The following is a 14,145-nucleotide window of genomic DNA, read 5'->3' as shown; positions in this document are numbered from 1 at the left end:
CCTTGCATCTCAAGCATCCTGGCAAGTGCCTAGAAAACATATTTCAAAGGGCACTCTAACTCCCGGGAAACAAGTGCCAAGTCAACTGTGGGAACAGATGCATGAGAGTGGTGGCCCTCAAAGCCACAATGAGGACTTTGTGCTGCTGGATAGACTAGACATGGACCAGACAGCCTGGAGCTGCATTGTGGTGTCCTTCTGAATTCTTCTGTGGTTTTGTTTGTTTGTTTGTTTGATTTAACAGACCTAGGCCAAGCCTATAGGGATTATTTACTATCTATCTGTTCTTTCACCTGTCATTGGCCCTGGAGGTCTATAAACCCCAAAAGTCCAAAGAGAGCAGCTGACCAGAGAAGGTCAACTCCAAGCAAGGCCATCCCTCTCCTCTTCCACAAGCCCAGGGTCCTGAAAGCAAGAGAGCAGCTGGAATGTCTGGATTCCAATCCCAAATCTCCCTTACAGTCTAGCCTGCCTTTTGTTCAACCAGGACATAGGCTGGCAAAGCAGAGCCCTCTCCACTGGAAATTCTCTGAAGTCTTCAAAGAAAAGATGCTGCAGGAAGGACCCTGGACACACCCTCATCGTTACTTTCAGTTCCCACCAAAGCCTATGGTGTTTCCTGTGCCTTTTCCATCATTTCACAAGCCGTTTCTTGCTTGTTCTGAAGTTTCAGGAAAGAGGTCTTTATCTTCCGCCAGAAGCCGCACAGTTGGCTGCAGTCCGTTCTGGCCAGCACCATGGCCAAGACGCCTGGTGATCATCTGCTAAGCACCCTGGAGGACCTGCCGTCCTATGACTTCCAGAAGTTCAAGTTCAAGTTACAGACCATCAGCCTGGAGAAAGACCAAACCCGGATCCCCCAGAAACTTCTGGAGAGGGCCGGGCCAGTAAAGGTGGCCAGCCTGCTGCTCACCTACTATGAGGAGAAGTATGCTGTGAGGCTGACCCTGCAGATACTGAGGGTTACCAACCAGCGCAAACTAGCCGAAGAGCTTCACAAAGCCACAGACCCAGGTAAGTAGCAAAGTCCCTTCCCAGCCGGCTGCTGGCTGCTGATAGAGGAGAGAAGCAATGCTCAGACCCAAGCTTTCCAGTTTAGTGGCTGGGAAGCCCCTGTCCACTGCTGGGTAAAGCCCACACATCCTGTCCTTCTTGCTGAAGCTCCCAGGTGCCTAGAGACTTTAAAAATAAAAACTGATATTCGACTATGGGCCACCCATTCCTAGACAATTCTTTACTCCATTTTTCAATTAATACACATGCTCAGACAAACATTGGTTTGGCAGAAAGGGCTGAAAATCCAACCATACTAACATGGCTGAAAATCTCAATAACCACCTAATTTCAGTTTAGAATTCTTCTCTAGCATATTTTACAAGCATATTTAAACATTCTTTACTTTCAATAAATGGTTTCTTCAAATTGAAGCATAGGTTGCTAATTACAGATTATCTTCATTATGTAGGCTTTGGAATTCAGCCTTTTCTGTAATTTTAAACAAAATTGCAGGCAAGTTTGCTGGCTGTTTTTGTTTTTGTTCATTTGTGGGGGGGGGGGGGTTTTAGGATAGGACCTCACTATGTAGACCAGGCTGACCTGCCCCTGTGTCCAGAGTGCTGAGATTAAAGGTGTGCACTACCATACCCATTCAAACTTGTTTTCAAGTGCCTTCTGGACTTATCTTTGTGACCTGGGATTCCCTTCAGGGGTGTAATGAATGAAAATCAGAGTCATTTATAAGTCCCTACTTCAGTTCATTAGTTTTGTGTGCATGGGTGTTTTGTCTCCAAGTGTGTGTGCACTACTTGCACGCTTGGTTCCACAAAGGCAAGAAGAGGGCACCACGTTCCCTGGTACTGGAATTCCTGACTGTTGTGAGTCACCATGTGGATACTGGGAACTGCATCTGGGTGCTCTAGAAGAGGCCCCAGTGCTCTAACTGCTGAGCCATCCCTCTTTCTCTGGCCTCCTATATTAATTTTTGTTTTAATTGTATTTTATATATGTATTGGTGTCTGTCTGCACACATAAGTGAGTGTCAACATGCTATGGCACACATATGAAGGTCCAAGAACAACCTGAAAGAATTGCTTCTCTCCTCTGCTGCTGTGGGTTCCGGAGGTCAAACTCAGGCCATCAAGCTTGTACTCACGGAGCTGGTCTGCTCGAACTCTTTTTTGTTGCTTTGTTTTATAAATCAATTTCCACATCTGTAGTCATGTGTTCACCCAAAACAATAAGATAGCTTTTATTTACTTTGATTTTATGGTTCTGTGTAATTTATGGTTCTGTGTATGGTTCTGCTGTTGTGTAAAATGTTCTGTGCTTTTCCCTTCAGTAGCTTCTGGGGAGAGTCTCTCCTCCTTCCCCAGCCTTAACCTTGAGCCTCTATCTGACTGTCTTTGTAGAACGTTTAACAAAAGAAAATAGACTTGGTGGTTCTGTTCAGTCTTCTGGAGACACTAAGCCCAAGAGTGTGAAAGCACCAGATGTCCTGGAAGGTGATGGGACCAGGCCGAGTGGTGATGGATCACAGAACCTGCCACCCAGCCAGTCTGAAGTAGAGAAGGGGTCCCAGAAGAAGTCTCAGGTCAAGAGGAAGGATCAGAGGGGCCCTGAGAGCCTGGACTCACAGACCAAGTCACGGGCCAAGAGTGCAGCACCAGTCTATAGAAGAGGCCCAGGCACCACCCAGTGCCCAGGGAATAAAGACAGCCAGGCAAATGCCCAGCTCCGCAGGAACGCCAGCTCTGCAGGAAGGCTGCAGGGACTCTACAACAGTAGCCCCAGGAGGAGGGAAAGCAAGAAAGCTGAAGCAAAGCGACCCTGGAGTCTTGAGCTTGCCACTTATTTAAGCAAAAGAGAACCCCCAGGTGCAGAAGCTCTTCTGGCTCCAGAGGAAACAATGACTGTGAATCCACACTCGTCCCCTGGTCCCATGATAGGAGCCGTCCTGAATGAAGAGACTACTGCAGTTCTAGAAAAGAGTTCAGGGAATCCAGAACCTTCCATGGTCCCCAACGAAGAAACACTCAGGAACATCCCTTCCAAAACATCGTTGACTGGAGAGAAGAAAAGCACTATATCCTGGAAGGAAAATGAAACTGGAAGACCAGAGACCCCGGAGAAGACAGCTGGCAGTTCATTCTGTGAGTCCTGCAGTACAGAGGTGCCTTTGTCACTATGTGAAAACACAGCCCAAACTCCAGCAAACCCAGCACCCTCAGGATCGACAGCTTGTAAAGGTACTGTCCCCCATCTCCCCAGAATTACACTGCTGGGATACCTGGTTGCCTCCAGGGTCCCTCTGCAAATATGATGCAGGTCCAGAAAATGCATATTTATACATCTTGCACAAAGAGTTGCATCAAATTTCAGTTAGTGCCTGAGCTCTCAGAAGTTCTTATATAGAGCCACAGGTGAGGGTAAGAATCTAAAAAGAGCCAGGCGCTGGTGGCACATGCCTTTAATTCAAGCACTTGGGAGGCAGAGGCAGGGGGAATCTCTGTGAGTTCAAGGTCAGTCTGCTCTGCAAAAGCTAGTTCCAGGACAGGCACCAAAGTTACAGAGAAAACTTGTCTCAAAAAAAATCTAAAAAGAATGGGTTAGAATATTCCTTTCCCACAGTGTAAGTCTTGGGGCAGAGATTTGGCTAATCACCTTTCTCTGAGAAGAAGGAAGATATAGACCAAAAACCTACTGGGAAATTAGCCATCAGGATCACATTTGTCTGTGAGAAACAGAAACCAGCAGCTTAGATGAACAATACAGAAGCTTGTTCCTCTTTCACACAATGTGAGTCACTTGTGTGACCACAACCAAACTTCTGCTAAGCTGTTTTTCTGCTACAAGTGTTTACCCTGAAATCCATAGCTTCAGAGTGACTCCGGCTCCACTCAAGAGTACGGAGAGAGGAGGGGACATCGTGATGTAGAGGTTTTTAAAGGTTTCTAGAAGTTATTTGTTCTCACTTCCCTTTGACTAGAATTTGATCAAATGGTTTCTGCTAACTGCACGGGAAGCTGAGAATTTGAGTTTGGAGTGAGGCAGAGGAGCAGCTATATTGGCAAACAACTGATTCTGTTACAAGAACGGTTCCTATGGGAACTGGGCCAGGGAGGACGAGCTGATGGACCGTGTCTCTGCTTCTTCTTGTGTCTCCTGTCATTTCTGGTGTATAGAAGCACTGCCTGTAGCCTTGAAGAAGGACTTTCCTAGCTTTACATCTTCACTGTGAGATTCCCCCTTTAGCTTTATAAAGCCCCTTTCTTTGCTTTTATTTCTTGAATAGGAGTAGAGGATTCGCCCACACACATTAAAAATGCTTGCTGTACTCTCGGACACGACTTTCTGCTGGGGGCGGGGACCTGTTCGTGAAGGAGCATACGCTGACCATCTCCAGGAGCTCCTGCCTGCGTTGTAGCAGATTTGTTGTGGCTTGAAATAGGAAAGCAGATGCTGTCAGCATGTTTTGCTTTCTTTTAAATGAGCCATTAGATCTGTGCCTGCACAAGGGGAGAGCAAAGGACTTACAGCAAAGGGCCACGGGTGTCTCCTAGAATAAATGCCCAAGAATACCAGGGCCCAGAAAAACTAGCAGAAAAAGCTCTCAGCCTTAGTGACCTGTTTGTGTAACCTCATTTGGATGGAAGTCAGACAAGAGAATACTGGGAAGTAGCCAGTTCTAACTGAGAATGGAGGTACTCTATGAACAATTGCTCTCTTGTAACTATCTTGGATTTGCCACTGAGGAGATTTTTTTTCACTGCTGTGTCTTTAGGAAGGTCACAGGACAAGGCTGCATGCCCTCTTTGCCACACCCAGGAAGGAGACCCGCACGGTGGTACCTGTGTGCAGAGTTCCTCCAGCGGCTCCATTGCTCCTGGGGATCCCAAGGCCCCAGACAGATGCTCATCCATATGCGCCCAGTGCCAAAGTTCACTTGCAGAAAAGCGCTGTGGAGACCAGAGCCCCCAGTCCCTACCACAGTGCCCACGTCACATGAAGCAGGTGCAGCTGCTCTTCTGTGAGGACCACAGGGAGCCCATATGCCTCATCTGCAGGCTGAGTCAGGAGCATCAAGGCCATCGAGTGCGTCCCATTGAGGAGGCTGCACTGGAATATAAGGTAGGTGCTCCCTCCCACATAGCTGGTCACCTCGGCTTGTGTTCTTCATCCAAGTCCTCTGGGGTGGGAGTGCATTAGTCAGGACTCCTGGGCTCTCACTGGTAAAAACACAAGACAAACCAGGACAGCAAAGAAGGAGCTGATCATTAATACTGTTCGGAAATCCAAGGGTTCTAGTTTTGAATATGGATCCAGGGAATCCCTTGGTGATGGATTCACCCCATTTCTTTCCAAGAACCCCTCCTTTTGCTCTCAATTGCAGCACCCCAGCTCTGCTACCAGAAGCTGATTCTTCTCTCTAGGATCGGTATGAGCTAAAATGACAGGAATCCAACGTAAGCATCTAAACCAATATTCTTCTCCAGGAGCAGATCCACAAGCAGCTGGAGCTTCTGAGGGAGCTGAGGGGATGTGTGGAGCAACACAGACTACAGGGAGACAAGAAGACAGAGAACTTCCTGGTGAGGCCCGGCAGCCAGTCCCTGCCCCTTTACACCTGTAGGAGAAAAGAGGGGAGTACGTGCAAAGGTTCCCGAGGCTCCGGGGAGCAGATGGTCACCTGTTCCCCAGTCTCAGTGGTGATGGTAGGGAGGGCTAAGGAGAGCTCATTCATTCTTGTAGCTCCCTGTCTCACCTCCAAGGACAGCTAAACGGGTTAGAGAAACTAGAGATTGTCACTTCAGAACATTCTCTGTGTTGTTTATATAATTACTGTTTGCGTGGAAGCTGCAGCTCGGTTGGCAGAGCAGAAGCATAGAAGCATAATCACTGGGGCCCCAAGTGTATCCCCAGGATGGCAAAAACTAGATGTGGGCACACATGGATAACCTCAGCGTTTGGAAGGTAGAGGCCAGAGGAAAGTCAAGTTCATCGTTAATATAACAAGTCCAAAATCAACCTGGGTTACACTAGACTCCCACACATACCCCCCCCCAAAAAAATCTGGTAATGTTGGCACACATTTGTAATCTTAGTACTTAGGAGGGAAAGGCAGGAAAACTGCCACAGGTTTGAGTCCAACCTGGTCCATATAACAACTTCCGGGCCACCAGTTCTACATAGCGAGCGCCTGTCTTAGAATGGTAGTGATAATAATAATAATAATAGAAGTTTTTATAAATTTTATAAAAAACTGTATTGACTTTTGGTTTTTTCCCTAGTTCTAGGGATAGGATCTAGGACTTTGTATTTTCTAGAAAGGGGTTTTATCCTTGAGATAAACCCCCAAGCTGCTCCCTTTTTGGCTTTTTGAGACTAGATCTCATTATATACTCCTGGATGTCAACCTACTAGAATGATCTCATTTTTTTCCTCTGGTTCTTGGAGACATGGTTTCTGGCTGAGCAGCCCTGGCTGTCCTGGTACTCACTCTCTCTGGAGACCAGACTGGCCTTGAACTCAGAGGTCCACCTGCCTATGCCTCCCCAGTCCTGGGATTAAAGGCGTGCAGCACACAGCCCCAACGAATGCCCCCATCTTAACTAAATACATCTGCAAGTGTCCTACCTCCAGATAGGATCATATTCTGAAGTACTGGACTTCAACATGGAAATTGTAGAGGGGATTGTTGAACCTAGCACCATATTCAACAGATTTCCCCAAGAGCTAGTCCCTCTTATGCTCAGTCTGTTCTGGAAAGTTCCATACAGATTTCTCCCTATTCTGGAGCCCAGGTGTTCAAGAGACTAGAATCTTAGTTACATTTAAATTGCTCTGAAGATGGTGACTGGAGAGATGGCTCCACAGTTGAGAGCACTTGCTATTCTGGCTGAGGACCCAAGTTCAAATCATAATACTTACGTGGTGGCTCACAGCCATCCTAAACTCCAGTTCAAGGGGGTCTGAAGCCCTCCTTTGACTTCTGAAGGCACCTGGCACACATGTGGTACATGTGAACACATGCATTCAGGCAAAGCATTGGTTCACATAAAAATAAAAATAATTGTGGCAAAGAGCCACTATGAGAAAGGTAACTTATACAGAAAGCATTTACTTGAGGTTTCACAGTTCTAGAGGGTTAGAGTCCATAGCCACCATGCTGGGAACACGGCAGCGGGCAGGTAGGCATGTTGCTGAAGCAGTGTCTGAGAGCATACAATCTGGTCAATAAGAACTAACGGGGAATGGTGTGGGCTTTCGAAAGCTCAAACTCAAGACCACTCTTTCTAATCCTTCCCAAACAGTTCCACCAACTTTGGACCAAACATTCAAATATATGAGTCTATGGGGGGGCTATTCTCATTTAAACTTCACACCAAGGAAGTCTGCCTCTCACCCATCTCTGAGAGATGGGCTTTTAAGGGCATCCCTGCATACTACCTGCCCACAACACACATCATACATCTCCCCATTCTGTGTTCCCCAGAAAGAAACAGAGATCCAGCAGCAGAGGACTTCCTATCAGCTTGAGAAACTATACCAGTTCCTGCAGCAGCAAGAGCAACTGTTTGTGGCTTGGCTGCAGGAGCTGGGCCAGACCATTGGCAAGGTCCGAGAGACACATGACACCCAGATTTCCCGAGACATTGCCCTCTTAGATAAACTGATTGGAGAACTGGAGGCCAAGCAAGACCAGCCAGAATGGAAGCTCATGCAGGTGAGTGTGAGCGTGCCTAGCCTTTCCCTGCCTGCTGTGCCCAGTGGGATAATTTAGGCTCTTGTCACTGCCAAGGCAGGAAGTAAGGCCATCGAGGCCTGGAATGGGATTTGGTCTCAATGACCCATGGTGTCTTTTGGGCTCGTGCCTCTTTGATAAGGTCTCTTTGGAGCACAGAACATCTCAGTATCTAAGATGCCCCTGGCATCACCTAGAAAAGACCAGAACTGCAGTGCAGTTGAACCGTGAGCTCTGATAAGGCTTCTGTCCTTTGAACAGAATATAATAAAGGAGGGAGGCTCTTATTTTCTGGTATCCTAGGACTGGGAGTCCTGGAACGGCCAGGGAGCTGCTTGCAGCCTGGGAGTCACACACTCTTGGAGACTAGTAATGGAGAGCTTCCCTCTTTTCTCTTCTAGGACATTGGAGTCACATTGCACAGGTACAGAGATGTCCCATGGTGTCCCCTTGGGTGTCTTACTTCCAGGAAGCATTTGGATGGGACAGTCCTAGGAAAGACCTGGGTCTGTTACTCAGCACTCCTGTCTCCTGAAGCTTCCTGAGACCATCCTTCTTGGATCTGTGTGGGAAGAACAGGATGGGAGTTTGGTCAGGCGGGAGTGGGGAGGGCATGAGCAGAACACTGAGAAGGGGTTTGTCCCAGTCCTGCAGGGCACAGACAGTGGTTTGTGCCCTCTCAAATGCATTCCATGCCATTTGCTTTAGGACAGTGATCCCTGAAGAACTGCCTCTGGCCTCAAGCACTTTGGGGGTCCTTGGGGATCAGTTTGGAGGTGGGCTAAGTCCAGCAGGCAGGGAGAAGAGAGAAATGAGATAAAAAGGCTACATCTCATAGTTACTTTGGGAGTTTTACAAAATGCTGGTGTCTAAGTCACAGTCATACCAATTAAGTCTCAATCTTGGGGCTGCAATTTGGACATTAGTGTTTTTAAAATTATCTTTCCAGTAAAATGTGCATAACATAAAATTTCAGCTATTATGTTTGCATGCAGTGATGTTAATACACTCACATTAGTGTGAGCCTGTTACCCCTCCACCTCCAGAACCTTTTCCTCTTCCCACACAGGAACTCTGCACTGTTAAACCCTCATTTCTCATCCTCCCTCCCCTACGGCCTGATAAGCACCATTCTGCTTTTCCTGTTAGTTAGTCTGGCTGCTCTAAATCCTACATTTTAGCAGAATCGCACAACGTTTGTCCTTTAGCTTTGGCTCACTTTCATTCAGTATAATGCTTTCACTCTTCATGGGGTAGCATGTGTCAGAATCCCACTGATTTGAATTGCCAAGTGGCACTCCCTGTATGCACACACATTCATTCGCTGATGGACATTTAGACCGTTTCTACCTCTGGGCTACGGGGACTGGCATTTGGACACAAATATGCAAGCGCTACTTGAGACGCTGGCTTCACTTTCTCAGATATTACACTTACAAGTGAACTCACTTTATGTCCATCTATTTCCCGCAGCAGAAGCATCATTTCACATTCCCATTGACAGCGCTAATTTCTCCACATCGCGCCATCTACTTGGAATTTCCTGCTATCATTTTTCATGCTGTTATAATGGCTATTCTAGCAGGCATGAAGTGGCATCTCGTTTCTTTCCATTTTTCTTTCCATAGAAATAGTAGATGGGGCTGACTGAGAAGCCATTGTCAATGGCACTGGGTCTTGTTTTGTCTGCATGTACTAGCTTTCTGGGATCCTAGTCTGTTTGGATGTTCACCTTCCTAGACCTGGAGGGAGAGGGGAGGAGCTTGAACTTCCCACAGGGCAGGAAACCCTGACTGCTCTTAGGACTGGAGAGGAAGGAGGGGGTGGGAGTGGGGGGGGGGAGAGGGAGTGGGGAGAATGGGAGGGTAGGAGGAGGAGGGGAGGAAGTGGAAATTTTTGTAAACAAATAAATTAATTAATAAAAAAATAGTAAAGGCATATAATTAACTTGACATAGAGAATTCTGCTAGTGAGAGCAACTCACGTTTAAGGCTGTTACTTAAACTCATTGTGATTTTTGTAACAGTGGCTCAGAGATGCAGGTCTGCAGCTGAAGGTGAGGACCAGCGGCAGAACTCTGAGGCTAGGGAAGATTTCTGAGTCGCCCAAACTGGGATGGGTGTGTTTAGTGTGGATGATCTCACTGTCACCTCATAGGGACTCGGGCTACATCTTGCTCTTGTCTTCTCTGGCCAACAATCTCTTATCTCTAGGGCCAAGATGGTGACTGTCTCTGAGTCACTGGCCACTCCTCCAGATGTCAAAGAAAAGATTCACCTGCTCTACCAGAAATCAAAGTTTGTGGAGAAGAGTATGCAGAACTTCTCAGGTGAGCAACCTCGGAGGAAGATGAGAAGCGCTGTCCACCTCCTCCCTGGATCCACGCTGCCTGCCCATTCCCTTCCCCACCTACAAAGCTTTATGACCCTGCCTCTAGCTTCTTTCTGATCTAACTCATTCTGTTAACTCAGGCTCCCTGTTCCCTTTCCTCCATTTCAGAAACACTGCGCTCTGAGATGGAGACATTTGGTGGTGTGGCTGAAGCAAAATGCGGAGGGCACCAGCCTAGCATGCCAGAGACCCAGGGTTTGATGCCCAGTGCTTACCTAAAATGGGATGCGGGAAACACACAGAACTATGATATAGTACTGTACCCAGAAGTGGAAGCTGGAAGAGCAGGATCTCAGGATGACCTTCAGCCCCAGCAAGTTCAAGGCCCGCCTGAGCTACGGGAGACCAACAAACGAAAAACCAGATCTTTCCTGAAATGGAAAACTTCATTTGTAAGTACGGTGGTGGAAATGTAAGCTAACTAAGAATTTCTGTAATCGTCCTTTATCTGTTGCTTTGGGGGAACTATTCAGAAGAGGGGGGAAATACTTAGAACAAAGGCACCAGACAGGTAATAAAAGGCCCCCACAGCTCTGCTTGGTCCTCTGTATCTGCCTTGTTCACTGAACTAACCTCTTTGGTCTCTAGGGTGCCTGGGGAGCCTTGGTTATAACTAACATAGGATGCAGAGCCCTAAGCAGGAGAATCCCGCCTTTATGTGTGGAATAGTATAATTCAGACCTCCCTGAACGCATGCTCAGAACTTTCTTTATTTCTTCTTTTCCCCCCTGTAGTTCCAGAAGTGATTGGTGCTCAGGAACGTGCCAGTAAGTGCCTAGATCAAGGCAAGTGGTAGCCTTGATATATCAGGTCCCTGTATATTCCTGTCCCCTCCCACAATCTCAGTGAAAGCCCTCTTCCTTAGATGGGGAGAACCTCGGGAGAAGTCCACAGATCCCCAGCCCAGTGAGGTGGTCTTACTCTTCCTGCACTTTCTGGGATTCTGACCTAGAAACTGCTCACCCCAGCCTCAACTTCTCGGACAGGAAGAGTGTGAGATTTGGAAACAAGTCATACCTGCTGCCTGACAGACCCCAAAGATTCTAAAGTCACATCATCATCCTGGATATGCCTGGCTTTGACCCCAGCTGCGAGACTGCATGGAAAGCAGCGGCAAGCGGGGAAATACAACTCTGCTGAGAATGGCTACCGGGTGACAACGCTGGCAAAGCAACAGGAGTCCACTGCTCTCTCAACTGCGAATGAGACACACAGCTAGGAACATTCCCTTTACAGCATGGCAGCCAGATCCCACACCTGCAGTTCACCAGCTTCTCCTCCTCCAGGTCCCTTCAACCTGGGGCACAGGATGAAGGGAAGAACATGGCTCTTCTGATCCAGTCAGACCAGAGACTTCACAGAGTGCCCAACACTGTACCTCCATCCTGGCCCCTGGTCTTCTATTTTGCTTTCACGCACTCTGCAGTCACTAACGAGGTATCAGCTGATATAAGAGATGTAGTAAACAAGAAAATAACATTAGGCTGGATGTGGTGGTGCATGCCTATAATCCTAACAACCTGGGAGGCTGAGGCAGGATGGTGCCTGTGAGTTTGGGACTAGCCTGTTGGATTTCAGGTTATTCTGACTGTGGCCCAGCCTCCATACAAAAAGAAAGAAAATATTGCTGGTGCTTGTATTAGTTAGTACCCTTGGTGCTGTAATAAATACCCCGTCAAAAGCAACTTGGAGAGGAAGCCTTTATTCTGATTCATAGTTCAAGAGTTTAGTACATCAGGGCAAGTCAGTTACAGTGGCAGGAACTTGAGGCAGATAGTCACAGTGCTTCCGTCAAGAGGCAGAGAGTGACGAACTTTGAAAGCCCATCTTCCTCCTTTATTATTCAGTCCCAGACACAGCTCTAGGGCAGGTTACCACACAGGTTACAGGGAGGGTATTCCCAAGTCAATCAACCTCATCAAGATGCACTCTCTCAATCATGCCCGGAGGGTTGGCCCTTGAGCGAGTACATAGCTTGTGAGTTGAGAACCTTCATAGTGCGCAAGAAGCAGCATCCCAAATGCTCACAGAGATACTGCAACACTGGTGAGCAAAGGTGAAGACGGCACACATAGTAACAACACGCAATGGCATTCAGAAGAGGAAGTGCATAGCTATTGGGAAATCCTGCATGAATCAGTACTTTCAGATGTAATTGGGACAGAAGATTCTACTTCACTTTCCCTCCTCAGGGCAAGAATATGTCCTGTCTGCCCTAGTCTCGAGGACACAGAAAACCTACAGAAAATAAATATACACAGACTCCAAGAGGGGCACACACTCTTCCTATCTCTTTGGTTCTCATTCTTTTCTCATTTTGGTTTTTCTGAGACAGGGTTTCTTTAAGTAGCCCTAGGCTGTCCTGGAACTTGTTCTATAGACCATGCTAGTGTCAAACTCACAGAGATCCACCTGCCTCTGCCTCCCGAGTGCTGGGATTAAAGGTGCACACCACCACTGCCCAGCTCAGTTCTCACTCTATGGGTTTTGAAGATACCATCTTTAAAGGCTCCACCACATTCGGCTCTCCATATCATGCATTGTATCTCCAATGCTCTCCCTTCATCTCAAGGTCTGATTATGGCCACGAGACTCTTATATTCTAAATCTCATACCTGAAGGGAATTATGCATCAGCTTCCTTTCAGGCAGACCGCTGCTATTCTTATCATTCATTATAAATGCTGTATTGTAACTTGCCTTTTAATTTATTCTATTTATTGGTTGTATTGTATTGTACTACATTAACGTATGATTTAACCACAGCTTTGAAGGTAGGCTGTACAAGTTTTACTAGATAACAATATCACTCTTTGTGTGTATGTGTGTGTGTGTGTGTGTGTGTGTGTGTGTGCATGAATGCGTATGGTGTGCCTGTCTGCATGGTGGCTGTACATATGTAATGTGTGTAAATATGCATGTATACGGCACATGCAGAGCAGAGATCAACCTCAGAGCATTCCTCAGACGCCGTCCTTTCTGTTTGTTTGTTTCCTGTTTTTTAGCGCAGGGTCTCTCTCATTGGCCTGAACCTGGCTAAGTAAAGCAGGATGGCTGGCCTGTAAGCCACAGGGACTCCCCCATTTCTGCCTCCGCAGCATTGGGATTATGCCTAGCTTTTTTTAACAATAACAACAACACACGCACATGTTTCCTACTGTTTACTCATTTAAGTTTTGTATAATAAAATGCAAGCAGATACCTCCCCAAAACTGTTGTTGCCAGTTTTCATACTCTATTTTAAGCCACGGTTAAGTGAGTCAGCTGCTGTTGGTGTTGACATCTTTAAAAAGAAAAAAGTTCGACATCCTACTGGAGGCTGTCGTTTCATTCATGGAGGTAAGAGGGACAGGACAGCCGTAACCTGATGGCACTATGCCTTTGCCTGCCCAGAAATGAACTGCTCTATCCCAGTCATTGGAGTGCTGAGACCTGAGTGATTTACACAGGTCCCCTGTGACTAAAGAGACTTAAGGGTCCCTTAAGGGCTCTGGGATGCCTGGAAGATCCTAGTGGCCTTCAGGTGAAATACGCCTAGGATAATGGGCTGTGGGGTATTAAGGGCTGCCTTTTCTTCTGTAAACCCTGTTTATCTCTATGGGAAAGCGACGGAATGAGCTCCTTATTACTAAACAGCAGGAAAGATACAAACAACTGAGGGAAGTAGAACAGTTTTCCTGCCCAGCTGTGGATTCCGTGGATATTTGTGATGCACACTTTTATCGTGTCTGTCCTAAAACCCCACCTTAATCCCTTTCCGCACATAACGCTCTTTGGCTCTAAAGCGGCCACCCTTCTGCTAGCAGTAAGTATAAATTCATTTAATTTGAATTGAACCTAAGTCTTTGGTTTCTTCCAGTGGATTCCAACGCCACACCAGGAATAAGGGAATCTGTGTCCACGGATTGTCCTAAGCCTCACCAGTACTTCACCAGGAATAAACTGAGTTCGGAAAGAAGGAAGAAAGAGCTAGGGTTGGTGGGTCACCTTTGTTTTCCTTGCACTCAGGAGGCT

The 14,145-nt window shown here is 47.0% G+C and overlaps 1 protein-coding gene across 4 annotated transcripts; it reads left to right on the top strand.

Annotated features, from left to right (window-relative positions):
- Positions 1-433: 433 nt before the first annotated feature.
- Mefv (MEFV innate immunity regulator, pyrin) lies at positions 434-13,343 on the top strand. Of its 4 annotated transcripts, none has more exons than XM_085694661.2 (10): positions 434-1,014; positions 2,409-3,245; positions 4,781-5,127; positions 5,493-5,588; positions 7,493-7,723; positions 8,143-8,165; positions 9,955-10,070; positions 10,241-10,524; positions 10,867-10,899; positions 11,119-13,343. In XM_085694661.2, the coding sequence occupies exons 1-9, from the start codon at positions 738-740 to the stop codon at positions 10,876-10,878; spliced, it is 2,223 nt and encodes a 740-aa protein (XP_085550787.1). In that variant the 5' UTR covers positions 434-737; the 3' UTR covers positions 10,879-10,899; positions 11,119-13,343. The 4 variants fall into 4 exon arrangements, with proteins under 4 accessions (XP_085550787.1, XP_085550786.1, XP_085550788.1 ...); XM_085694660.2 differs by having other exon boundaries at positions 11,101-13,343; XM_085694662.2 differs by having other exon boundaries at positions 11,085-13,343.
- The last annotated feature ends 802 nt before the right edge of the window (positions 13,344-14,145 follow it).

Source organism: Myodes glareolus, chromosome 9, assembly GCF_982192425.1.
Source record: "Myodes glareolus chromosome 9, mMyoGla1.1, whole genome shotgun sequence".
Classification (NCBI taxonomy): domain Eukaryota; kingdom Metazoa; phylum Chordata; class Mammalia; order Rodentia; family Cricetidae; genus Myodes; species Myodes glareolus.
This window is presented reverse-complemented; position numbering and strand designations above follow the sequence as displayed.